Here is a 26,922-nt window from a genome sequence, read left to right as displayed (position 1 = left end):
TTAGCCAACACCTTCAGGGCTGTCTCCAGGACCTGTCCTTCAGTCCTGGGATGGAAATTTGCTTGTTGGGAGAGACAAAAATTTAACCTTCTGTCCCAAACATCTGAACTTCATTACAGAAAATAGATGTGTGTTTTCAAACTAAAATGGACATCATGAGCTGCCAAACAATGAGTTGGAACAAAAAAAAACTTGGTATACAGTCTGAAAAGGGTACACTTGAAAATATGGTATAAAGTTGACTTTTTCTCCAACTCAAGAAATTTCATAGGCAATTCTAGGTGCCCCTTGACAGTATAACAGGCATAGATTTTACATCAGATTTTATAAATTGTGGAATATTTTCAGACGTTTCGAACGTGTGGCCAGAGATGAACCAGCAGTTCTCCAAGGAGATCGACGACGAAGCCAACAGCTACTTCCAGCGCATCTACAACCACCCGCCCAACCCCACCATGTCCATCGACGAGGTCTTAGAGATGCTGAAGAAGTTTCGGGATTCCCCCATCAAAAGAGAAAGGGTAGGGGACAAACATTCAGTCGTACAGTACAGTTGAGTCTTGTCTTAAGTAGCTTGAGCTTCCTGTACAAAAGCTGAAGTGACATGTTCAACTGGGTTTTCTAGTTAGATGTAGATGTAGATGTATTGATCTGCCAGTTCATTCCAGTGATGCTGGATGTCACTCGCAAGGTCTGGAAGTAAGCTGTTTTTTATCCAATTGTAAAGATTGAATTGCATTCAAAGATTGAAGTGTTATGACTGAAGGTGGTTCACTGGTTGCATAGAACAAACAAGCAAAATTTTCAGTACATTCAATCCTAAACTAGTGACCACCTTTGTATATGAACCACATGGCCCAGGGGTTGCCTATTAGAAGTACTTATATAGATTTTAAGGAATACTAATAGTAAAACCCTAATGAATTGCACAAAATTTATATGTTTCTTAGTAGTGGATTGTAGGAATTTCATAGAATTCATATGAATTCATTGGCATCCCTGTGGCCACTGTCACCTTTAGATTACTATTTCCTTTCTTCTTTTTTATAACACTGACTTATGTAAAGTACATGTATATCTGTTGTCTATTATCCACAGGATGTATTCCACTGTATGCTGCGTAACCTGTACCAGGAGTATCGGTACTTCCACCAGTACCCCACCCGGGAGCTGCAAATCACTGCTACTCTGTTCGGTGGACTCATAGCGGAAGGAATTGTCTCGTAAGTAGCAACTGTATCAATTAGGATTTTACCATGGTCAATATTGACCGAAGGAGGCCATTGTATAGCAACTGTACAATATTCTCGAATACAAAGCAGAAACGTAACATTTTGCAAAGTTTTAAAATAACATAAGATTTTATATTTTATTGAAGTGACAAAATAACCAGAGGGTTGAACAAAGATAACACGGACTTGTCTGTCATGTTTTCTGTATCATCAATGCTCCCACCATGGCAATCTCTTCAGGGGTACAAAATATATGATATGCAATACTTCTATATACCTGTAAATTGACCACCTGACTCCTATAGTTGTAGTAGTCCACTGTGTTCTGCTGATACAGTGGTCTGGACACCCTGCAGCTTTAATCACTCTTTTTCAACTCTTTCCACTTTATCCTGTTTATCATGAGCTTCCTGAGCTCCTGTCCCCTTGCTAGAATTTAAGAGTGGTTTAATGATTTTTGCACTGTATTTTCGTAGGTACATGGCACTAGGCATAGCCCTGAGGTATGTGTTGGAGGCCTTGAGGAAACCCCATGGAAGCAAAATGTACTACTTCGGCATAGCTGCTCTGGACCGCTTCAAGACTAGGTGGGTTATACGACCATATCTACTTCTTACAATTCTCACTTTCTTTACCAAGAAAGTTATCTGTTTGTATTGTGTTTGAAGTGTAACAGCATTACTCAACAAGCTATGGATGAAATTTGGTGTGCAGTTATCCTTTGGTCTATGAAAGAATCCCCTGGCAACTTTCCATGGTATTGAGCCAGTTTCTTTTATATTCTTTGGACACTCTATGATCACAGTTTTTGGGTAGAATGAAGGCTTCATGCTTGTGAAGATAGGGTATCTGTTTTGATTCCCCTATTTTTTTCTTGTCTGCTATGCTCTTAAAAACTTTTTGCTGTATTTTAAACTTTCAGATTGAAGGACTACCCCCAGTATTGCCAGCACCTTGCTGCCATACCACATTTCCAGGAGTTCCCTGCACATCTCATTGAGGTAGGACAAGTTTTCCCCACATACTCAGGAAAGGTCCATAGCTTTATAGACTGTAGTGGTAGTGAGTTGTTTGTCTTGAGTTGTGTGTCTATAGAATGGTGTTGAAAGACAGAGCCCGTCCCTCTCCTTTCACTACCTTTCTACTGTCATACTTCTTGGGAAAAGGTTCCATATCTTTGAAAATTGGCCTGCTGGCTGATTTGAGCTTCTTGTGAATGAATGATAAACGTTCAAACAAAGTTAATAAATTGTAGCAGCAGTGAGTTCTTGTTTAGTGTGTCTAGAGCATGGTATCGGAAAACACAGTCCATCCCTCTCCTTTCACTCCTTTTATTTTCCTATCTGAAGTCAGGTACCCATTTATACACCAGGTCCTAGATGGAGTGAAGAAAGTCATGTTAGGTGCCCACACTACCAGGAATCTAACTTGAGTCTAACAGGAATGACTAGAGCTGTGTACCTTAACTTAACAAATTTTAGGTATAGGTACATGTCTGGACCTGCACCTGTTTATGCAAATGAAACCTGTAGCTAACTGTCGTTTTAATGATAAATTGTCATATAAATGACATATTTGAATGATTTCTTTGCAAGTTTCCTTAAGATTAAACTTCAAGATTATCACAATTGTCATCGTTGATTCAGGATTTACTTATCTGTAGTCTTAAAAAGTGGTGTCCACTAGTGCTTTAGTTTGTTTAGGTACAAGTACAGACCTGTACCTAAACAATTTTACAGGTACAGGTATTTAGGTACACAGGCCTACTTGTGACCTCGCAAACTCTTGTCCACTAGCCTAACCAAAAGGCCATTGACAACAACGTGCCACATACTTCAAATCTAAGTACACACTGAAGTTCGACAGAAATGTTAGCAACTATTCCTAACCCATCGTGTGGTTGTTTCCAGTACGTAGAGTTTGGCCAGCAGTCGCGGGAACCTCCCATCAAGATGGCGGCCCCATCCACCAGCCCTCCGCTGAGCCTAGGCAAAACGTCGTCCACGATGGCCACGACTCTAACCACGACCGTAACAACGACTGCCGTCAGCACGGCATCTGGGGGTGAGTCGCCCTTCAAAGGTAAATATCTAACCTCATACAAACAACCTCATACATAGAGCAAAACTTATTGCCTCCAAGCACCATAACTTATAAGGAGCATCCTCATTAGATGGTTAAGGGATGCTTGTTGCTAGATGTGCAAAAGTTAGGTGTGACAGGTCGCTCCATTGTAATACATGAATAACCAGCCTCTACCACGCCGCAATCATTCAAAGCTGTTGCGTTACATAGAAGGGCTGTTATGCCCACCATATACAAACTTTAATAAGCAAACAAGAAGACCTTATTGGCTTTTGGAATAGATTGTTTTGCTGAGAAGAAATCTATACGTGCCTTTCTGATTTATGACCTTTTCTTACATTAAGCTAACTGCTTGTATGCAAAGAACAAGTGATCAGTGCTAGTATTTACAATATGTTATGCTGTACATGTGTTACTAGTATGTGAGTTCAAGTTTGTAGACTAGAGTTTGTAGAGTAAGTGAAGTTACCTCACCTTAGGGCAGTACCTGCTTAATTTCAACTTTTGACTTGTGCTTTTTTCAACAGTTACCAGTAAGGTCAGCTCTACGCCACCCCTCAGACCTGGTCAGAGTGTAAGTAGTACTAATTCCTGTCTTTTTACCTTTGTTTAGAAGAATATGTTGTTTTCATGCTGTTTGTTTGTTTGTGCATGTGCTTCCAGTGTAACTTGAAAAGTTGTGGTTGAATCTTTAATATATTTGGCATGTGGTTAGGTGTTGGGAAAACGAATGTCAAGGTCGGTAATGGACCTCCTAGCGACTAAGGTATTGCAGCAAAACATCTGTTTTGATATCTTGTTTCTTAAATGCAATGGACAAATTTCACCATCGTTATATCCTTATAATAGAACATGCAAGGTACTCAAATAATGAATGAATAAATCATGGTTTATTTACGTTGTTCATTGCAGGACACAACATACAGTAGCAGCTTTCATTGGCTGAAATGCAGTATACTGTACAGTTAAAAGTGATAAAAGGGATAAATATACTAACATACATATACTAAACTAAGTTTTTTTTCTACGCAGCCTTCCATTGCCAATGCCACAAACATTGACACCCTGCTGGCAGGAAACGACGCCCAGAACAAGAAGTTAGAACCACCAGAAGTACTTCAGGACAAAGTGGCTTTCATCTTCAATAATCTGTCCCAGTCCAACCTTAACCAGAAGGTATGAGTTTCTCCACTTCTTATATTTTTATGTGTTTGAGTGTTACATTTGAAGACAGTCTTTTTAGAGTTTTCACTTGTTGCAGTAAATGAAACTCTTGCAAAAAAAACTTTTAGCTCATGACATGTAGCACTTTTTGAAAGTGTTGACATGCTAGGTAACAATACATTCATGTACATGTGTATCATTTGTTAACACAGTACAATACAGTTAACAATCTGCATTTACAAACTATACTTGGTGCAAAGCTTTCAGTTAAATCTTGAAAAGCCTTGCTTTTAGCTTGTCTGTTTGTGGTTCTGCAATTCCCAATGTTTTTGTTTCTGGGACTGATATGGCTGCAATGCAGTTTGGGGGGAGGGCTGAAGTCCGCCATCTCTATTATGTTTCATTGGACCAAGTAAACATTGCATGTAATGTAGGGAGGCAAATTTAGATTTTTTTTCATATTCAATAGACTGAAGAATTACGTGATGCCGTTGGTGAGGAGTACTTACCCTGGGTGTCGCAGTACCTCGTCATGAAACGGGCCAGCATCGAGCCCAACTTCCACACCCTGTACTCCAACTTCATCGACGTGCTGAAGAACCCAGACGTCACCCAGATGGTCATCAAGGAAACCTTCCGCAATATCAAGGTAAGTCCTTCTTTCCATGTGGAAACCTCAGTTCCGTTTGTATTGTCGTTGTTTTTGTCAGCAGGGTTAGTCCCTTTGCATTGGTCACAGGCTAGTTGGGCAGCCCAGGTTGTGGTAAATGAATTGATTTACTGTGTATGTATTTCTCAATAAATATTACAAAATAATGTATTTAACCATTTCACATTTTTTTGGTGCTTATGTGCCCTACAACTAGTCCACTGGTAGTGTGTTCAACTTCTGAACTCTTTCTTGGAGTACTAAGAGAGAATTTGAAGCAGCATGTACGATTTTTAAAGTCTTTGGTATGACCCATCTGGGAATGAACCTTCAAATTAGTGGGTAGACCTTAGCATACCAAAGTATTAACATCTGATTTTTGTTGTTCTATTCTTTTTTCAGGTTCTACTGCAGGCTGACAAAGGAGCTGCCAACTTCTCTGATCGCTCCCTTCTAAAGAACTTGGGCCACTGGATGGGCATGCTGACACTGGCCAAGAACAAGCCCATTCTGCAGATAGTAAGTAGTGCTACTATATCTTTTCATATCCTTTAAGCAGCACCATTTTGTGTATCCGTAGTTTTTGATAGCTCATCTTGTGCCCAGAGTTGTAATATTCTCTATACACATATCGTTGACCCTGAGGACAAAATTCCACGTGACCAAAATGGTGCTTTTTGTTGAGATGGCTAAGCATGTGATTTTTAATCAGAAACAGTGGCGTTGTGGCCAGTGCATGTGTTTGCAGACACAGTTCTTGATCTAGAATTTTAGGAAGGAGTGTTTGGAAGCCGGGTATCTAGCGACAGGGATACCTTTTCCATATACGCTCCACTGCTTTTCACGGGCTTTGTTACAAGACTGCAAGCAAGAAAGGCCCTGCAAGAGTTGTTGTGGCTTGAGTATGTGTGCATATGTCTGTATATGCTACATCTTCAGTATACAGTCAACAGCTTTGACAAAGCTAAACTTGATCTTGTTTACAAGCCAGAAGCGAGTTAACTAACTGATTTCTGTATTTTACAGGACATAGACATCAAGTCCCTTCTACTGGAGGCCTACCACAAAGGACACCAGGAGCTGCTGTATGTCGTCCCCTTTGTTGCCAAAGTGCTGGAGTCGTGTTCGAAGAGTAAGGTGTTCAAGCCGCCCAACCCCTGGACTCTCGCCATCATGAACGTCCTGTCCGAACTGCACCAGGAGCCGGACCTGAAACTCAACCTCAAGTTCGAGATAGAAGTACTCTGCAAGACCCTCAATCTGGACATCGCTGTAAGTAACATTATGTAGGAATGGATTGGGTTAGAAATAGAATACCTGCAAATAGGAGGTTTCAGGAAAAAATTAAGGATTGCAGAAAAGGATGTTAACAAAATGTCAGCAATTTTGAGGGTGAGTATTACAACAAGGTATATCATGAGTTACAAGCCTTATGTTCCCTACAATATGTAACTTGTGATTACTCATCTATAGTTATAGCTACAAGAAGGTAGCTTGTCTTATCGGAACTGCAAAAACATACAAAATGTACATGCTTTGTGTATAACTTACAAACCACTTAAAACTAGTAAAGTACTTTTGGCATAACACACCAGTTTTGTACAGTTAAGTGCAAGCTTTGTAAGACCAGACAGTAAGGTTTGATGTGCTCACACTAGGATGGACCCCTACTCGTTTCAATAAGTGTAGTAGCTCTCCTCAAATACAGGACCTCCAGCATTTGAGGGGACACTTCTTGAACCGATCTCCAAAATTCAAAGGAAAATACAATAAAGCTGAGGTTTATAATCTCACACACTGATTAGAATTTACAGCTAATATCTGTCATTTCTACCCCTACAGGATCTGAAACCAGGAAACTACCTGAAAGACAAAGACAAACTGTCTCAGATTGAGGAGCAACTCTCCGCGCCGAAGAATGACAAGCCAGTGGAGGAAGTCCAGCATGTGTCCACCACGGGTATGCCTTCAGTGACCTCCACTACCACCACCACAACTACCACGGCGGTCCCCACTATACCACCAGAACCGAAGTTCAGCTTCCACGATGTGAACACCATGACATTCGCAGGCCTGGCCCCACATATCTCTATTAGTAACAATGTGAGTACAAAAACCTCTTAGTATGCGCAGTCCAGTGATTAATGACCCTACCTCTGAAGCAATGAGTTAAAATCCCAGCTGTTTTGCTTACCTGACATGCATGCTACTGGAAAGGGTTGCAGTCCTTGGAACGCTAAGCTGTGGTCCACAGTCCTTCTAGGTTAGCCATAGTGCCCTGTATCTCCCAACATGCAACAAGATCAGTGGGAAAGTCTACGTGTGACCCAGCCGACAACAAATATGTTTTCTCAAAGGAGTGGTAAAATGATGGTAAAAAGTATGAACTACATGTGTTGTTTCTCTTCTTTTGTCCAACATAACAAACATATTTACACAATACAGGAGTTGCTCAAGCAAGTTTTTTTTCAACACTTGGATGTTTCATATAGGATCAGCCATTTTAGAGGTTTAAAGATAGCAACACACAAGCTGTTGCTTGAGTAACTTCTGTATTGTGTATCTTATGACTTGAATCTTGACTAGAAAGGCAACATTTTTGAAAAAAATGCAGGATGTGGGCGAAGGGAAAAGAAAGCAAAAATCGCAAGAAAAGAAGCAACAAGAAAGGCAACATTTTCGCGAAAATGCAGCAAAAAGAAAAAAAAAAATTAAAAAACATTATCTGTCCACGGATTCGATCCCGGAGCGTTGGTTTACCACGCGTGATTAATACCACTGAGCCAGTGCTACAACATGTTACAAGCGAACGTTTTAACAGGTATACAAATGTATTGCGTTGCTTGAACACGTCCGTTCACCGTTGAATTTGCAAGATTCCAAGGTCCAATTTTCTGAAGATAACGTTTTTGTGTGAAAATTTATCAATCTCGTTCATTCCATGGCGGGCAACTTCTTCCTTGAGCGCCTGTTTGGTCGTCTCAGCTGCTATAGTATTGTCAAACTGCATGCCGAATGCCATTTTGTGTCCTGTGCGTTGATTTGTTCAGTTCTGCGTACACCCGAGACAGTCCGCGACTTTGTCCCAATCAAAAAGCTGGAAACGCGGAGTATATGTTGACAGCTTCCATTTTTTCTGAGTTCTGATTGGCTATTATCAAAGTCGATGCCGATGGTGTTCTGTGCGTTGATAGGTTCACCTCTGACGTAAAACCGAGAAAGTGCGACTGTAAGCCAATCAAAAAGCTTGAAACGTGGAGTGCATGTTTACAGCTTCCATTTTTTCTGATTTCCGGTTGGAATATGCAAATATCTGAGGAAAAACTAAATGTTTGTCTATCCCCACTCTGTAGGTCCCCTTGTTTACGGCCCACCCCCAACTGAAGGCCTGTGTGCGCCCTGCCATCGAGCGGTCGGTCCAAGAGCTGGTCCATCCGGTCGTAGAGAGGTCCATCAAGATTGCCATGACAACGTGCGAACAGATAGTCAAAAAGGTACTTTTTGTTCTGTATGCATATTATTGTATTGAAGTGTAGGTTACTGATATGAACAATTTCTTAGTGATAGCAAATATAGACTAGTACCCTTCGGCTGCTACTTGAAATAAACAGTGAATTTTAAGAAATCTACTAATGCAGCATCGGTAATCCAGGAGGAATGCACACTTACAGGCATTCAATACATTCTCAAGAAAGCATAGATAATGCAGTTTTTTTTAATAAAATGGTTGGGTACCCATTGACATCTGGAGAGTTGACCTCATGATTATGTGACAGCAAGTATCATTCCTATATATATCCTAACTCTAAGAATACAAACCAGATATTGATGAAGTAGATTTGACTAAACAGATAAACAAACCAATGCTAATGTCGTGTTTCAGGACTTTGCCCTTGACCCAGAAGAGGCGCGCATGCGAGCGGCGGCACACCACATGGTGCGGTACATGACGGCAGGGATGGCAATGATCACCTGTCGGGAACCGCTGTACGTCAGCATCGACAACAACCTCAAGACCAGCTTCCTCACTACACTCAGGGTAAGGGAAACTGTTTCTTTACTGGTGTAATATAACCAGCTGCTGCCATGCCGCGTGCCTGTGAAGCTGTTGTGTTATGCTGAAGGGCGGTTAAACTGGCTATATTTAGATAAAGATACAGACAAATGGCCTCTAGACTTAACTCACCAGTTTTGTACACTAAGTGCAAGCTGAAGACCAGGTTCCTTACTACACTTAGGGTACTGTAATTGTTTGTTTGTAAGGCATAACCAGTTAGAGCCCTGTCACTGTAAGATCCCAAACTGAGGGTACCCTTAGTGTAGTTGTGCTGTGAAAGAGTAGACTGCAAGATTTGACTCACGCACATTGGAATGGCGCTCTTCTGTCAGATACATTCTCAAAGTGTTGCTTCACTCAAACATGGGACCTCCTGGTATACTTGCCATCCTACGGGACTTAGCTAACCAAAGCTAGGTGCTCTTTTCACCAGATCCAAGTGAGGAAACAACATTGAGGCCGCTAAGTATTTGAACCCAGAACCTTTAGATTCTATGTCAACAATCCTTACCTTATGACCACCTTGCTGTACTTTTGTATCAGTTGGTTGTAATTTTCTGGGTTTTTTCCAGGGTGCGACCCAGCAGCAGAAGGAGATGATAGAACAGGCAGCTAGCATGATCGCCCAGGAGAACGTGGAGCTGGCCTGCGCCTTCATCCAGAAGTCTGCGGTGGAGAAGGCCATCCCGGAGATGGACAAGCGCCTGGCCACGGAGTTCGAGCTACGGAAACACGCCCGGAACGAGGGGCGGCGCTACTGCGATCCCGTGGTGCTGACCTATCAGGCCGAGCGCATGCCGGAACAGATCAGGCTGAAGGTTGGTTTGTCTGTTTGAGTTGCGTACATATTAAGACACATAACTCAGAAGTTATGTACCTCAAGACAGCTGGCGTAGTAGACACGTTTTTTTTGTGTGAAACCAGAAATCTTTAGAGATGGCTTAAGACACTATAAATTGAGGATAGAAGCGATGGTGTAGATTTATTTTTATTTTTTATTTTTTTGCATCTGTTATTTGGCATATGGTACTTTTATTATCATTACTTTGTTCTATTTTTTCTGCACTTACTTCCCTCTCTTGACTTCGAGAGGGTCAAGAAGGCTTCCCATGAATGAACAAAACAAACTTGATACAGCCTACATATTCAGACATGCTTCTATCAACAGAGACATACACACTGGACAATAGTTGTAGTACTAGTAGTAGAGATAGTAGTCATAGAATGTGACATCTACCATGCCCCTTGTGCTGACTGCAATGATTGCCTCCACAGGTAGGGGGCGTGACTGCCCAGCAGACTGCGGTGTATGAGGAGTTCGCCCGACAGATACCAGGATTTCTGCCCACCAACGAGGCCAACCAGCCTAGCGGCTTCTTGGCAAAGCCAATGCCTGTAAGTTGAGATGTTATTTCTTCAGATATGTAAGGTAGGAGAAGTTGAAAGCTGAGGGAAGACATAAAAAGTAAACTATAGTTAGGAAATGGGAAATACCGAACTAGGCCTTTTGTATACATTTTGTACGTAGTTGTATACTAACTAATGTTATTTATATCAATAACTTTAAAACTGTATTTTGCTCTGTTTCCTAGCCTGCCCTTTCAGCAGTTAACCGTGACCAGGCTGCTACGGAGGATAAAGAAGCCAGAGATGGGATGAAGGTAATGGTCTTTTGTTCTACTCTATAGGAAGTGTAAGCCAACAACGATTGCATACCAGTGCTAGTTTCTGATGTTGACATTTGAAGTGCTGTACTCTATTCTGCTGTGTTGCTGTATCTAAGTTTTCTTAATGATTCTAGCCTGGGATAGTCCAGCCTGTTTTCCCGGAGAAAATTCAATATTCTTCATAGATGACTTGGATGTCGTAGTAGCCCTGTTTCCATTGCATCAACCCGTAGTGATTTACTCTGTTGGCGGCGGTTTAATGTTTGCAGTTTTCTTGGTGAGCCCATTGTATTCCTCTCCTTAGATATGTACTTAAAATCACTAACGTAACTTTGTCGTGTTTCAGTCCTTTGCCACGGACGAGATCACGCAGATCTACGACCGGATCATCAGCGAGCTTGAGCAGCACCTGCACGCGATCCTGGCGCCGCCCACCAACCAGCAGGTGGCCGCCATGCACAGCCTGCTGGAGGCCGTCATCCTCGCCCGCAACTCCCGCGAGATCGTCACAGCACTCGCCCTCCTGCAGAAGGTCAGGGGTCACAGTTTGAAGGAATTCAAATAAATTAAAAGTGTACTTGATAAGTCACATTATCAAGGCACCATTGATATATCAAATCTTTAATCTTTTTTGGGGGAGGGGGGTGTAACATGCAACTCTTCACCGCTCTCACCATCCGGCAGAAGGTTAGAGGTCAAAGGAAATAAAGATCTTTAATGTCTTCTCAAACCGTACCTGTACATCCTCAGGATAACACTAATATCTGTATGAAATTTCATTTGAGCTGCGAAATATATCATGAACAGATAAACTGTTAAACAACTAAAGACTTGACCGAGTTTTTGCTTGACTTGCACAGAACTTTTTCGAGTCTTGGCTGGTGTTTAGAGACCTGTTACTCAGTTTGTGATGTTTCGTTGACTGGCTGTAGAGTCACACAGTCAAAAACAAGATGCACTGCTGCAATCTTGGGTGCACAATAATACATGTGCACCCGACATCTATAGCCCTTATTTGTTACGAGATTTTGTACTCATTTTGTGATGTTTCCTTGCCTGTCCAGGCTGTGGAGGGCCTGTTGGACGGACTGACCCAGCTGCCCTCTGACCCCGAGCTGGCCCTGCGCTTCAGGGATGCTCACCTCCTGGTGCTGAAGGGTCTGCAGGACCAACGGGCTTACGGACCCCACTGGACCAACAAGCAAGTCACAAGGTGAGATAACTTGGCATTTTCGTATCAGTTCAAGTCCAGGAAAGGGTCTGTGTTCTCTGTTCTCTCCACTGGACCAACAAGCAAGTCACAAGGTCAGGAACACTTGTCCAGGGATAAACAAGTTTTCTAAAATTCACTTGCTAGTAGATTTGTCCAACCCTGCTTGTCACTTGGTATAACTTATAAGGGTTGGGCACCAGTTCAGCAAGTCACTAGCTGTAGATACTGTACATATAGGGTCTGTTGTCTCTGTTCATTCCACTCTACCAACAAGCAAGTCACTAGATGTAGATTCTGTACATATTGGGTCTGTATTCTCTGCACAGTATGTGCACATACCAACAAGTCTCTAGCTATGAAAACTGTACAAAGGGTCTGTATTCTCTGTCTTTACCTGTGGAAGAGTAGCTCGACTGTTCATTGAGTTCATTTAAGCTTAACTGCTTTGAGATCAATAGAACTATTATTAGCTCATTGAGATAAAGTTCAGATCATGATGTCCATATCATACATTGCGGGTAGTTTGTCAAAGGTGAAGGCCCCTATCTTTTAAAGGGTTATTGCTCAGACCATACTTAATGTATATCCAGGTGTGTTAAGTTTTTTTTCACCTTTGACATATTGCCCACAGTAAGACTATGTATGTGCACATGTACATAAAACCACAAACCTTGATTCTGTTGTCTTCCATACAGGGTTCTGTGTGAGTGTCGGGAAGAGCTGAAGTACAACCTGGAGGCTGTGAACTGTCTAGTCCGCGCACGACTCATCAACATGCAGCAGTACGACACACATTTGGCACAGGTGAGAAATGGATTGTAATTTGCATAGATCTACATAAAGTACCATATTAGTCATGTGCATGATACATGTTTTGTACTTGTAGTTATGAATTTGTCACAAAGTTCAGCTTACATTCTTAGGGTTCAAAATTTATTTTGTGGAGTACCTTTAAATGATTTGACAATTGGGTTGAACAAGAAACATTTGGGGGGTAGATGAGAACTGGAATCTGATACATATAGTTAACTCGAAAGTTTTAAAAGGTAATACAACAAAGTTTTACAATTATTATCTGACACTTCAGTGGCAATAATATTCTGTATACTAGTGTATCTTTATGTTCGTAACCTATACAAATATCTACATGCATGGATGCTTCCACAGTGAAAAAAAATTAGGTGCACAGCTCCAATTCTTAATGCACAAAAGTGTATATTTGAACCCATTATTTCCAGCCCTGATTGTTGATTGTTTCCCCCACCCCCCCACAGAGTATGGAGAATGGTCTGAACTTCATGGCAGTGACGTTTGCGATGCAGTTGGTGCGCCTGCACCTGATCGATGAGAGGAACAGCTCCGACGTGACGGAGGCTGACCTGTATAACACCGTGGAAAACCTCGCACGCATCGCCGCACACTCCAGAAATGCTCCGGAAGGGTGAGTTTTTTTTCTTCTTTTTATTTATGTCAACTTCTGTACAGCACTAGTAGCTTGACTGCTGAAGGTAGACAAAACTGTCAGTGTGTGCTGAGGAAAGGCTTAGCTTCACATTTGAACTTCTGTATATTTCTAAAGGGAACTGTTTTCCCTGTGAGTTTGTTCCATAGTCCTACTGTTGTTGGAAGGAAAGTTCTGACAGTGTGACAGTATATGAATTTTTCCTTTAGGTTGATAAATCTCTCAGTACCAGAGTTCTTTTCTTCTACAGATGCCTTAAAATAAGCTGCTGGAACTCAAAGCAAAATGTTGTAGGCGAGACTTTATCCTTTTTTCGATAGTTAGTGAGTCGAGCTTGTCTTAAGCATTGTTCTCTCTGACTTAGGAGAAGAGATACTGTTCTTGTAACCACAACTTATGTCAGTGCCCTTAAGTGGTGTCTTGGCCTTGGCATTGTACTGAGCAAATTCGTTAAAGTAAAATTGTAATCTGGGTGTGTACGGTTACTAGTATTCTCTTTTTGCATTCATGACGGTTAGACACCCAGGTAGACAAGGCAGTTCAAGTCCAACTACAACTGGATAGAATATTAGAGATTTACTTTGCTTTCCATGTTCCAGCCTTGCTGCTCTGGTGGACGTCATTCGCCAGAACCACGACACCATCCTGGACCGCGCCCCGGGAGGGCCGACCTCCATGATGCATTCTGGGATATCGCAAGCCCGCGAGTACGACGACCCTCCCGGCCTGCATGAGAAGTCGGAGTACCTGCTCCGCGAGTGGGTCAACATGTACCACTCGCCGGCAGCAGGACGGGACAGCTCCAAGGCTTTTCAAGTCTTCGTTCAGCAGGTAAGGAAATTGTCCCACCTTGCAACTATGACTGAGATACATGCTGATGTACTTACCTGTGCCTGTTGATGTCTCCTCAATAAATAGAGTTGCTTGTGCCAGTGTTTCTATGTCTCTTTTGCAGCATTCTGTGCCATTCCTGGCCATCTTGGGCCATCTCTTTCACAACTGTTCTTTAAGAGTTGTGTTGTTTTCTTTCCATCAGCTATTTGGCTCAATCCATCCTCTTATAAACTTCATTCAGAAGATAGTGAAAATGAAATAATTGTACTTATACAAGTAATTGAAAGAGTAAAAAGATGAGCCAACAAGAGCTTCATAGAACATTCATTGGGCACCTAGTAGCACTGTTGTCATATATATATATAGATAAATTGAGTACAGAGTATCATTAAAGCAAATAACAAAAGACGTCAAAGCCAAAGTAAGTAGTTGGACACAAAGTAAATTGGAGACCTCTGGAGACGCTTGTCCGTATAGTGCTGTGTCTTATTTATGTTATGTTTTAATTATGGGAATGAAATAGATTCTACATGTCAGCACCCCCTTATGTCATGTTTCTGTCTTCTCAGATGCATCAGCAGGGTATCCTGAAGACCGATGACCTCATCACGCGGTTCTTCCGGCTGTGTACAGAGATGTGCGTGGACCTGTGCTACCGCGCCCTCAGCGAGGCTTCCCACAATCCCACGCTGCTGCGCGCCAAGTGTTTCCACACGCTGGACGCGTACGTTCGCCTCATCGCACTCCTGGTGAAGCACAGCGGAGACGCCACCAACACCGTCACCAAGATCAACCTGCTCAACAAGGTAACTTTAGGGCACTTGTTTTCTATGGCAACAACGTGAAAATCAGCAATCAGCTCCCACACTGATTTGCATGATCACCTTTTTTTTTGAGGCAGAATCACCATAAGTTATGCACTAATGCAGTTATCCTGGTGGTGAAACAATGTGAAGTATTTCAGCTGGACTGCAGCGGTTGGGGATTTGGGGATTCTGTGCAATTAACAGAAGTGTGCCAGAATAGGTTGTGCAATTAATTGGCTTCTACAGTAATACAGACAAAATCTCCTCCCATTAAATGTGCTTTACAGGTTCTAGGCATCATTGTGGGAGTCCTTCTCCAAGACCATGATGTCCAAGGCACTGACTTCCAGCAGCTTCCGTACCACCGCCTCTTTCTTCATCATGCTGCTCCTGTGTGTGTGTGTGTAATAAAGACTCATTCTCCCATTAAATGTGCTCTGTAGGTTCTAGGCATCATTGTGGGAGTCCTTCTGCAGGACCACGAGGTCCGCGGCACGGACTTCCAGCAGCTTCCAGCAGCTACTGTACCATCGCCTCTTCATTATGCTCTTAATAAAGACACAAACTCATTCTCCCATTAAATGTGCTTTACAGGTTCTAGGCATCATTGTGGGAGTCCTTCTGCAGGACCACGAGGTCCGCGGCACGGACTTCCAGCAGCTTCCGTACCACCGCCTCTTTATCATGCTGCTCCTCGAGCTCAACGCGCCCGAGCACGTCCTCGAGTCCATCAACTTTCAAGTCCTCACAGCCTTTTGGTAAGAACTGGGAAGGTTGAAAGTTGGATATAGAAGAATTCTTTTACACAATCAGTTAATGCTTACATTTTAATGTCTCTCATACATCTTCCTCAGAGCTTCTACCTGGAGCTCTGCTTGTTGTTGCTATATGTAGCCAATATAGGTGGCACTATCCAGACCAGCCCCTTGATCCACCGGATCTGCCTGTTGTCTTTCCTGTCCATGACCTTGGCCCCCTCCCAGTTAATTACACAATTCTACCAACCTGATGAAATTATTTTCGAAAGCTGAAATGAAAATGAAATTGCTGCCCACCCTTTTCAGGGACCCCAACAGCAGTATAATCAAATACTGGATACTACATATGCTCATTTCTTGGCACAGATTTGGTTTGTCCCGAAAGGCATTGTTTCAGATGCTTTGTCTTGAAGATAGGTTCCGTGTTTCCCTACCAAGCACATATGGAATATGCTGTAAATTACTCTATGATAGTAACCCTATACAAATGTCTGGGAGCACCAGTACACCCACAGTCAAAGACATGGAGCACAGCTCCAATTAAGGGAGCACCAAGGTGCATAATTAAACACCAAATACTTTGATCCCCATCTTTGAAAAACACTTTTGATAACCGAGTCTCCATTATTGTTACAGCAACACATTCCACATCCTGCGTCCATCCAAGGCGCCAGGGTTCGCCTACGCCTGGCTGGAGCTGGTCTCGCACAGGGTCTTCATCGCCCGCATGCTGGCGCTCACGTCCAACCAGAAACTTGGAGTCAACGTAAGCACAGCAACCGTTTTTTTTACCGTCAGAACAATTCAACAGAATTCTATTAATCCTTTTAATTCTGTCCAGCTTCTAATATTGCCATTAAATCTCACCACAGTAAAACGTTACTTCAAAAAAAAAAGAAATTAATGAATTATAGGTGGTGCAACTTGGCTCAGAAAAGTATTTTGCATGCTCCCACTGAACAAAGTTTCTGACAATGACAGACTTATCAGATGGTGCCCAGCATCCTTCTTCAGTGATCTAGAATGATGTTTACATGTAAAATAAAACTTCTGCTTTGTGAAAATTAGCTGTAGAGCATACGGTTTTATCAGGTTGGTGATTTTCTTAGCTAGCAATATGCCCCTCATATTGTGTACCTGAATGTCTAACCTTCATAAACTTGATATTAATGTAAGACTTTCTGTCCCCCACCAGAAGAGTGTGTCCTCGGTTCTCCAAGGCTGGGGCATGTACGCCCAGCTGCTCATCGACCTCTTCAAGTTCCTGGCTCCCTTCCTGCGTAATGTGGAGCTGACCAAGCCAATGCAGCTGCTATACAAGGTGCGGTTCTATCATAGGCCACATTAATTTATCCGAGAATTTTAGACAGCAGCTAGTAAAACACATGCGGAACTTAGATAATGACACATAAGGGACTTGATAATTTTTGATAAAGCACATGCGCTTGTTTGATGTTTTTTTATTGACATGTTATATGTTGTGTATGTTACAAACTGTATGTGTCCAAGTATTGTGTGTATTACTCCTGGAAGAGTAGTTGTTGCAATCATATGTCAACAACTAAAGGAGTCAATGAACAGTAAACAATTATATGGAGGACATCCTCTGGAAACCCCCAAACATGCGAGCATGCGAATAAAAAAAGTTGTCTTCTTCATTAAATCTAAGTGGTTAGGAAGGCTGAATAACTGACAGAACACACAGACTTTGGTATACCAAACAATTGGTCCTTCATTTTTGTTCTTTTTCTTTGATCTTGAAATTGCCATTGACATTTTGTGTCATTAGGGTACATTTTCTGATATTTTTTTGGCAATATAAGTTAGACATGTATTTGCTCATTTTGCGCTGTGTACAGTTGAAACAGTTAACTAGTTGCAGATTTGAAATAAGACTTATGTCTTCTTGTTCCCAGGGTACCCTGCGCGTTCTGCTCGTGCTGCTCCACGATTTCCCAGAGTTCCTGTGTGACTACCACTACAGCTTCGTCGACGTCATCCCGCCAAACTGCATCCAGATGAGGAACCTGATTCTCAGTGCCTTCCCCCGCAATATGCGCCTCCCTGACCCCTTCACACCCAACCTAAAGGTAAAAACTTGCGTCACAAATGTTGTGGACCCCACGTACAGTAGGGTCGTTTGGGGTGTTAGACCAGAGGGTGTTAAGTGGTCATCCCGTATCCAGATGAGGAACCTGATTCTCAGTGCCTTCCCCTGCAATATGCGTTTCCCCGACCCCTTCACACCCAACCTAAAGGTAAAAACTTGCATCACAACTGTTGTAGGGTTGTGTGGCTTAACTGCAGGGTGTTAGACCAGAGGGTGTTACAGGGTTATCCCGTATCCAGATGAGGAACCTGATTCTCAGTGCCTTCCCCCGCAATATGCGCCTCCCAGACCCCTTCACACCCAACCTAAAGGTACTATTAGACATAACCAGTTGGCCTAATGTTAACTTGTAGATGTAACATCTAAAGGGTTTGAATTTGATTCACTGGCAGCTGGTTGTGTAAAAGAAAACAATTACGTCCTATGACCTACAAACCTGATGAAATTGTTTTCGGATAAATTGTATAAGACTTTTTGTGTAAAATTGTGTTTTATTGTTTTCTACAGGTGGACATGTTGCCAGAGATTAACCACCCACCCCGCATCCTCACCAACTTCGCTGCCTTGATCCAGCCTTCTTCCTTCAAAAAGGTTGGTGATGATGACATTACAACAATGACTTTGTACAACAGCGTTATCACATAGAGTGCACTATGTATCAACATAGTTTACTGTCTTTATACAGGTTTATATATCACATTGTGGCAAGGCAGGGCCATTCTATACTTCTGACACTTAATTCTAGGTACGTTAGCAAGGCAAAGTTACCAGGCAAGATGTAGTAAAAACTGCACAAGGAGACCACTGAGCAGGCTGATAAAATCTGGCCTACATGTATGTGGTCACTATAGGCAGGATTCTTAATGCTTGTGTCAATGGAATTGATTATCAAAGGAGTTATCACAAAGTGGTCACAATGTCCAGGGGGTCCTTATTTACAGTTTTTTTGTACAGGTTAGACAGGAACATATTTATCAATGGCTAGGCGGGTCTAATGTAAAGGTGGTCACTTACACAGATTCGACTATTGTACCTTCAAGCCAACTGATATTAATGTATTCTTCATCTTCGCCCGTAGGACCTGGACACGTACCTGAAGACGCGCGCTCCTGTCACCTTCCTCTCGGACCTGCGCAGCAACCTGCAGGTGTCGACGGAGCCGGGGTTGTGCTACAACATCTCCCTGATGAACGCGCTGGTGCTGTATGTGGGCACCCAGGCCATCACTTACATTCACACTAAGGGCAGCACCCCATCCATGAACACCATCACGCACAGCGCGCACATGGACATCTTCCAGAACCTCGCCGTCGACCTGGACACAGAAGGTACCAGATCGCTCTGTGTACAGCTTTTTTATTCCTCCATGCACTAACAAAACCGGAAAGCAACACCTAAAGATGCAATTTAAAGAGTATCAATATAGAATGTTTGAGATTGCTCTGGATAGAGCTTTTTCATTCCTCCATACACTTAGGAAACCACAAAAGCTGTAAAGTAGACACACAACACATTATTGTATCCTTTTTCAATCAATATCTTTTATTTATTGTTTCATTAAAATTATTCATTCATTAAAATTCTCTAACACAGTGGGAGGTAAGGCAGAACAGGTGTTCCTTGTTCAAACAACACCTTTCCAAAGCCGCCATACTGAAAAATTAGATGCTGAAGGTATTGTGGATGGTTAGTGGCCCTGCCTCTAGACTGAAGAAGTCATGAGTTCAAATCCCTCCTATGTTGTTCACATGGAAAGGGTTGTAGTCCTTAGGATGAGTTGCTTAGCCATGGTCCACCATTAATTGTTAACAACAAGAGCTAGGGGAATTTCTCCCGTACAATACATGTATTAAAGGCATTTTGGGGCAGTGAATAAACTTGTCGCCGTCTCTCTTCCCAGGCCGCTACCTGTTCCTGAATGCCATAGCCAACCAGCTGCGTTACCCCAACAGCCATACCCACTACTTCAGCTGCACCCTGCTGTACCTCTTCGCAGAGGCCAACTCAGAGGCCATCCAGGAACAAATCACTAGGTAACAACCGTGGCAACATCTCGTGCATGTCTTCTTGTATGTCGTTAGCAGATTGTGCTGAGTTAGTGCTGTGAACTGGTACACTGTGCCTATACCTGTAAGGTTGCTGAGGTTACATAGCCTGAGTACCATCCGGATAGTAGTTAGCTCTGATGTTTATTATACACTATATATAGTCACTTCTCTGCTGTTTCATCTGGGAACTTGGACACCTCTTATCCAAATTTTGGACAAGGTTGCTGATTGGTGTCATCCAGGTAGTAGTTTGCTCCTATGTTTGCTTCTGGTTACCAGGAAACTGAAAATGATAGCTGTATTCAAAGAGGTGTTGGAATGCTTGTTTGGATGAGCACCATAGAACCCATTCCTTAATTCACAAATGTATGCATGCATTCATTTGTGTCGTAAATATCAATGGTATTCAAGGTACCTAAAAAATGTATGTCTGCATTGTTGATATGAGAATAAGGAATTGAATTGCGATGTGTCCATGTAGGGTACTGTTGGAACGTTTGATAGTGAACCGACCACACCCGTGGGGCCTGCTCATCACCTTCATCGAACTCATCAAAAACCCAACCTTCAAGTTCTGGAACCACGACTTTGTCCACTGCGCTCCCGAAATCGAGAAGTAAGTGGATATCGGGCTAAGTCGGGGTTTCAGTGCGGTGCAGTCAACCATGCCTAGTGGATAGATTGTTTGCTTAGCTCCTTGAAGAGTTTCATCAGGTCCGTGAGAATAAAGCAATGCTTGTTTTAAAAAAAGGCTTTTTATTCGTGTTTGCTTAGCATTTGGGAAGTCAGGGGTTCAAAGCAAAGGTTTGAAAAATGGAACAACCCACCTTCTCTGCTTAGCTCTCAGCACTTATGAGAATAAGACTCAACATGTTGACTTATTCATATCAATAGATATTCATATATGTAGGCAATGCATTTGTATACACTTGTCTGTCTATATGTAGTATATGCAGTTGTAATTGACATTACGAAAGTCGCTGTACTTCTGTTGTGTCAATATGACGATGTCTTCGTCTGTTAGCTTTGGTCTACATATTGTACATTGTGATCTCTTTCAATATTGTATAGCTTAGAACCTGTATGTCCGGTATGTTGCTTTGTACAATGCACATGTATACTGCCTTGTTACCTTGCCTTACATTGTACCTTGACAATTGTTGTGCAGTAAACTTTGACTTGACTTGACTCAACATAAGATGACAATGTTTTCCGTTTCCACCTGCAGGCTGTTCGAGTCGGTTGCCCGTAGCTGCATGCAGCAGAAACACCCGCAGCACGTTGAGGCACACGAGTGACGACTTTCCGTCATCCTCCGAGGATTACTTAAACCGTTTCCTGAGTTATTCTTTAAATACCCATAGCCGGATGGAGATATTAGACTACTAAATAGAGTGATATGTTGTAAAGAGATGTGAGATGATAATGATGTTGTTAGAATTTTTTGTCTTCAAATTTCGTTTGTTACAACTTAACCAGACGAAAGGTAATCGAGGAACAGCAATGATGAAGGACTTGTTAAAAATCTCGTGCTGAAAGGTTCTCTATGTTTGCTAAATCCCTGACCGTGTATAAAGTTCTTGACGTAATAAACATGCAGTGTGCAACCAGATCTTTGTCTTTTGTTTGAGATTTACTTCTCTTCACTAGTCAACAGTTACTCAAGCCAAATTACTGGGTATGACTTCAGGGTTGGACAAGTCCACTAGACCTATTGTCCAGGGCAAGTGAAAGTGCTGATCAGGCAAGTGCATGACCTACCCCACTTGCCCGATCGGGCAAGTAAGATTTTTCCATTTAGATTTTGATATACTTGTCACTTTTTAGTCATGACATCAAGCAATGGTCAACATAGAGAAATAGAAGCAGTGATAAGAATTCCATTGCTGGAAATGAAAGTGCATATAATAGTGACATTTGAATTTTGGGAAAATTTGGTTTGGGCAAGTAAATTTTTAATGCGCTTGCCCGATAGAAGTGAATTTTAGAAAACTTGTCCAACCCTGGACTTGAAAAGGTTCAGATATTTCTGCCAGCATCCGCTGTCTTTGGTTAGTGACTGAAGGGTCCCCTGGTCACTGATGAAAGACAGCAGAAGCTTTCTGAAACATCTGAATGTTTCAAAATTTTATCCATGTTATTCATATCCTCTTTGAAGGCTCTGTCTTCTATTGAAAACGTAAATACTCAGTAGCAGTGACATTGTGGAGATGAAAGGTTGCAGTTGTCTATAATAAAATAATGTTTATTTCAGAGTCCTGCTTCCAAAGTCGAGCTTAAGTTATCAATAGCAAAATTTGAATGACTTCTGTTTTATGTTATGGTGTTAACAATGCTCGACTCTTAAAACGCATGATGCTTAAAATCTGTAGACTCTAAAAAGTGCTTGTAAGGCTGGTACCTTACCTTAGACCTTAGTTCCTCCCACAACACAGTTGTAAGGCCGGTAGGACTTTTGAAATTTAAGGTTTTTGGCTGATCACCTACTGTTAACTGATTGCTACTCATGAATAGCTGCTGCTGGCTGAGCAACTTGGAGTGGCCTCTTTTCTCAACCAAGTGGTGGACTAGCCTGGTTACCAAACCCCAGCCCGATCTCAAGTATCTATCGTGCAAAATTCTGGACGGATGGCATAGGCCGGGTTCTCAATTTGCCCCTTATAGTGGGCAAAAACTCCACCAATAGAACAGCAGCAGGAGGTAATACACCCCTACCATGATTGGTTAAAGACCCCCAACTGTATTTTTTGAATCCATAACAGTGGCCACCAAGTATCTGATTTGCTACTGTGATAGCCTGCTGACCAACTGTGGTGTGTTGTAGCTGGCTACCTGTGGTGTGAGTGGTCATCAATCCTAGGTTCTCCTCCCTCTGATCAAGGGCCTTCGAGAACGTTTCTACAGCCAGACCCCAACACAAAAGATATTTTTGAGGTTGGGGTATGGTATCCAGGCTAGTGGTGGACAGACTGCCTCATTAATCTCAAGGCAGATTTACCAGTGCCACAAGATAGTATCAATGCTGGCCAAAGGGAGTCAGCCGGGAACCGGAAATTTGCTGTTACTCGGCTTGAAGAAAGTCTAAAAGCATCATTTTTGCCTACTCAAACTGTGCTTGCTGAGTACGTATTAATTGCCGTTTGTCGCAAACCTCCTATTAAGATATGTGCATGGGTCACTGAATTTGGCCCAATAGATATATATTGCTCGTAAAAGCATTAGCACAACTGATATTTGTATAGTTGTTAATATGGCCAAGGGGAGGGGTAGCAACACCACTGTTGAATAGAAATGCTCCTCCCTGTTTCAGTGACGTACAGCACATTCCCGGTGCCCCACTGACTCCCTTTGGCCAGCTATACTCCTAGGCCAGCGTTGATGCTAACTACCGGTAAATCTGCCTGGAGATTCTGCCTCATTACCATCAAATAATAAGCATCCAAGCAGATTATAGAACATGTATTATGAAACCTGACCACCTTGGTTAGAAAATGACTGCAAATTGCAACCGTGTCTAGCCCACACAGTTATAAAAATCATAAAGGTTATAAGAAAGCTAATCTGGATTAAATAGACAAGTTGGAAAGAAACATGCACAGTGCACAAGTTTAATAGGCAACAAAACAAACTCTGTTACAAAAGAACATGGTGCTAAACTTGGGAACCAAAATAACTTGAAGGAATGAATTTAATAGGCAAACACAATACTTAGTGACTAGGACCTTAAGTAGTAATATCTACAAGATTACTAATACCACAATTAAACAACTCAATACTTATGAATGATTTAAGAATATACATAAAAGCTAATTTATCAGTTGAGTACTAGTATACAATGTGAAAACAAAATGTTAATAAAAAAAGAACTTGCATGCAATCCTTCAAATTCACTAATCTCCAAGAAGATCCTACAGTAGCATATTAAGAATAGGAAACATACTCCAAGGCCACTTCACTCAGCTTTTGATACTAGCTTTAATATGCTACAGTAGGATCTGCTTAGATCATGAATTCACTATCTGAACAACATCTCAAGTGATTTCTACACTTTGTTACTGGTCAGTCTACTTTCTAGCCTGGTATCCACCGTATTATAGCTTTAGTTCTGTCCTCTCTGCAAATAATATTTGCAGAGAGGACAGAAGCGACTCAGAGCTATAATACGGTTGGATACCAGGCTATCTACTTTCTAAGACAACCTGGTTAACTGAATGGTCTGCTGCACTCCTCACACCTTGAGTTTGCATGTGTCTTTTCATATTAGTCTGCTGACTGCCTGCTGCACTCCTCACACCTGTACAGTAGGATTTCATGCTTATGAGTTTTTGTATTTTCATATCACCTAGCTGATATGTTGCAACTGCATGTTGCACTCCTCACACCTGCAGGGTTCTTCTCCCATGAGTTCATATGTGTCTTTTCAGATCACCTAAATGAAACATCTGTTACAAAACTGTGAACTGCCTGCTACCCCATTAAGGGTTTCTCACTCTTGTGAGTTTGCATATGTCTCTTTAGATCACCCAGTTTACTGAACTGCCTGCTGCACTCCTCACACCTGTAGGGTTTCTCCCCTGTATGAGTCAGCATATGGCTCTTAAGACCACCCAGCTGACTGAACTGCCTGCTGCACTCCTCACACATGTAGGGTTTCTCCCCTGTGTGAGTCTGCATGTGTCTCTTTAGATGACTCAACTGACTGAACTGCCTGCTGCAATCCTCACACTTGTGGGGTTTCTCGCCTGTGTGAGTCCGCATGTGAGTCTTCAGATGACTCTGCTGACTGAACTGTTTGCTGCACTCCTCACATCTGTAGGGTTTCTCCCCTGTGTGAGTCCACAAATGACTCTTTAGATGACTCGGGGTTCTGAACTGCCTGCTGCACTCATCACACCTGTAGAGTTTCTCGCCCGTGTGAGTTTTTATGTGATTCTTCAACTGACTCATCGTTCTGAAGTGCCTGCTGCACTTCTCACACTTGTAGGATTTCTCCCCTGTGTGAGTCCGCATGTGAGTCTTCAGATTATCTAGTCGGCTGAACTGCTTGCTACACTCCTCACACCTGTAGGGTTTCTCCCCTGTGTGGGTCCGCATGTGTTTCTTCAAATCACCCAGCAGACTGAACTGTCTGCTGCACTCCTCACACCTATATGGTTTCTCCCCTGTGTGAGTCCTCATGTGAGTCTTTAGATGACTCTGCCGACTGAACTGCCTGCTGCATTCCTCACACTTGTAGGGTTTCTCCCCTGTGTGAGTCCTCATGTGTTTCTTCAAATCACCCAGCTGACTGAACTGTCTGCTGCACTCCTCACACCTGTAGGGTTTCTCCCCTGTGTGAGTCCGCATGTGCTTCTTCAGACTGCTCAGTTGACTGAACTGCCTGCTGCACTCCTCACACCTGTAGGGTTTCTCGCCCGTGTGAGTCCGTATATGACTCGTTAGATTACCCAGCTCACTGAACTGTTTGCTGCACACCTCACACCTGTAGGATTTTTCCTCTCTTCCACATCGCACAAGCAAATCATGGTTTGCCCTTCTCCTGACGTCATCCAAACTCTCCACGTTGCTTGTTGATGCCATCCTCGTATATCCAGTACAACTTCTGTGGAGACAAGATGAATGAACAATGGCCGTTAGAAGTTGTTATGCTGATTTTTACATTGATGCCCCTACTTCATAGCCTGGTTACCATCCGGGTAGTAGTTCGCTCCTATGTTCTGCTTCCAAATCTGGAGATCTGCACATTCAAACCGTTTGGTGCTAACGTCAGTTAATGAGTGAAAAAATGGGTTCTAGAGCGCTTGTTCCATGACAACAGGCCCTCCTGCAAGCAGATGTAGGGTATTTGGGGTGTTGGAACGCCTGTTCGAACGAGTGCTTGAACCCATTCCTTAATTCGCTCGTGTGTAGGGACCAATAAGCGCCCTCATCCAAAATTTGGACGATTCCAGACGTTAACGTGGTCAAGGATCCCAGACGGAACAGCAGAGAAGCAACTGTATATAGACTAGTGCATAATAAATGTCAGAGCAAGAAGCGACTGTATATATAGTGTATAAATCAACGCTGGAGCGAACTACTTTATGGATGGTACCCAGGCTACCTACTTCATGGTAATTTTCTGAATTCTCTGATGAGTAATTTGCTGCTTTTACTCAGTTTCAGCATGTAGTAATATGGCCGTTGTACAAACTTTCTTTCTTCCTTCCTTTAGTACCCACAATCATTATGTTGATTATTATGGCACAGTTTTCATTTAACGTCCTATCCGAGGGACGTCCCTAGCTTGGTACTCATTTTCACCGGAATGAAGTGGGGAAAGTAGTGCAAAGTGCACACCATCAGTGACATGGGTTCGAACTCGGGACCTTTTGGGCCTGAGCCCCACGCGCTGCCGATTACGCCACGCGATCTCACGAAAACTAAATTCACGTGTATGCTTGAAAATATAGTACTGACAAAATATTAAAAACATCCCTATATACATGTATTGAAGAATGGCCAAACCTGGAGCCAAAAGCTCCTACTTGGCTTGTAGTTGTACAGTCTGATCTAATCTTCTCTACTCTACTCTACTCTAAATCATTAATTTACTGCTATAGGTTAGTTCTACACTGCACGGGGAAGAAATTCAGCTACTGACAGAACCGCCCTAGCCTCTACCAGGCTCCCCAGGTCGCTGGAAAAATAGTAGAAATTGGCCAAATAACACACCAGAGGAGTTGGTTTGCGACCTAAACTGTACTCCTCGGCCAACCAACTCCTCTGGTGTGTTTTCTGTCTATTTGGCCAATTTCTAATATTTTTACAGCGACTTGGGGATCCTGGTAGAGGCTA

General features: G+C 42.5%; 2 protein-coding genes across 6 annotated transcripts in view; one reads left to right on the top strand and one right to left on the bottom strand.

The window, feature by feature from the left end:
* Positions 1-21,697, top strand: part of LOC118417178 (CCR4-NOT transcription complex subunit 1-like) — a 45,711-nt gene extending 24,014 nt beyond the window's left edge. For 2 of the 5 annotated variants that reach the window (XM_035822618.1, XM_035822617.1), the window contains 31 exons: positions 349-521; positions 1,099-1,223; positions 1,709-1,819; positions 2,155-2,233; positions 3,143-3,314; positions 3,845-3,891; positions 4,350-4,493; positions 4,951-5,130; positions 5,533-5,649; positions 6,157-6,402; positions 6,973-7,233; positions 8,484-8,624; positions 9,014-9,169; positions 9,760-10,005; positions 10,463-10,582; positions 10,780-10,848; positions 11,201-11,386; positions 11,919-12,067; positions 12,763-12,871; positions 13,342-13,508; positions 14,129-14,360; positions 14,933-15,169; positions 15,764-15,927; positions 16,564-16,693; positions 17,123-17,248; positions 17,844-18,017; positions 18,545-18,628; positions 19,116-19,365; positions 19,938-20,070; positions 20,567-20,701; positions 21,314-21,697. In XM_035822618.1, coding sequence (XP_035678511.1) covers positions 349-521; positions 1,099-1,223; positions 1,709-1,819; positions 2,155-2,233; positions 3,143-3,314; positions 3,845-3,891; positions 4,350-4,493; positions 4,951-5,130; positions 5,533-5,649; positions 6,157-6,402; positions 6,973-7,233; positions 8,484-8,624; positions 9,014-9,169; positions 9,760-10,005; positions 10,463-10,582; positions 10,780-10,848; positions 11,201-11,386; positions 11,919-12,067; positions 12,763-12,871; positions 13,342-13,508; positions 14,129-14,360; positions 14,933-15,169; positions 15,764-15,927; positions 16,564-16,693; positions 17,123-17,248; positions 17,844-18,017; positions 18,545-18,628; positions 19,116-19,365; positions 19,938-20,070; positions 20,567-20,701; positions 21,314-21,383 — 4,733 coding nt within the window. In that variant the 3' untranslated portion in view covers positions 21,384-21,697. Of the gene's footprint in view, positions 1-348; positions 522-1,098; positions 1,224-1,708; positions 1,820-2,154; positions 2,234-3,142; positions 3,315-3,844; positions 3,892-4,349; positions 4,494-4,950; positions 5,131-5,532; positions 5,650-6,156; positions 6,403-6,972; positions 7,234-8,483; positions 8,625-9,013; positions 9,170-9,759; positions 10,006-10,462; positions 10,583-10,779; positions 10,849-11,200; positions 11,387-11,918; positions 12,068-12,762; positions 12,872-13,341; positions 13,509-14,128; positions 14,361-14,932; positions 15,170-15,612; positions 15,655-15,763; positions 15,928-16,563; positions 16,694-17,122; positions 17,249-17,843; positions 18,018-18,544; positions 18,629-19,115; positions 19,366-19,937; positions 20,071-20,566; positions 20,702-21,313 lie in introns of all 5 variants that reach the window. The other 3 variants (XM_035822619.1, XM_035822621.1, XM_035822620.1) reach the window with 3 other exon arrangements.
* A 1,982-nt stretch (positions 21,698-23,679) lies between these two features.
* Positions 23,680-26,922, bottom strand: part of LOC118417892 (zinc finger protein 525-like) — a 4,113-nt gene continuing 870 nt past the window's right edge. Inside the window, exon 2 of the mRNA XM_035823646.1 lies at positions 23,680-25,687. Within this exon, the coding sequence (XP_035679539.1) occupies positions 24,553-25,665 (1,113 nt within the window). The 5' untranslated portion in view covers positions 25,666-25,687 and the 3' untranslated portion in view covers positions 23,680-24,552. The remainder of the gene's footprint in view (positions 25,688-26,922) is intronic.

Source organism: Branchiostoma floridae, chromosome 6, assembly GCF_000003815.2.
Source record: "Branchiostoma floridae strain S238N-H82 chromosome 6, Bfl_VNyyK, whole genome shotgun sequence".
Lineage (NCBI taxonomy): Eukaryota > Metazoa > Chordata > Leptocardii > Amphioxiformes > Branchiostomatidae > Branchiostoma > Branchiostoma floridae.
Note: the sequence above shows the minus strand (reverse complement) of the source record. Positions and strands in the feature narration are given on the sequence as shown.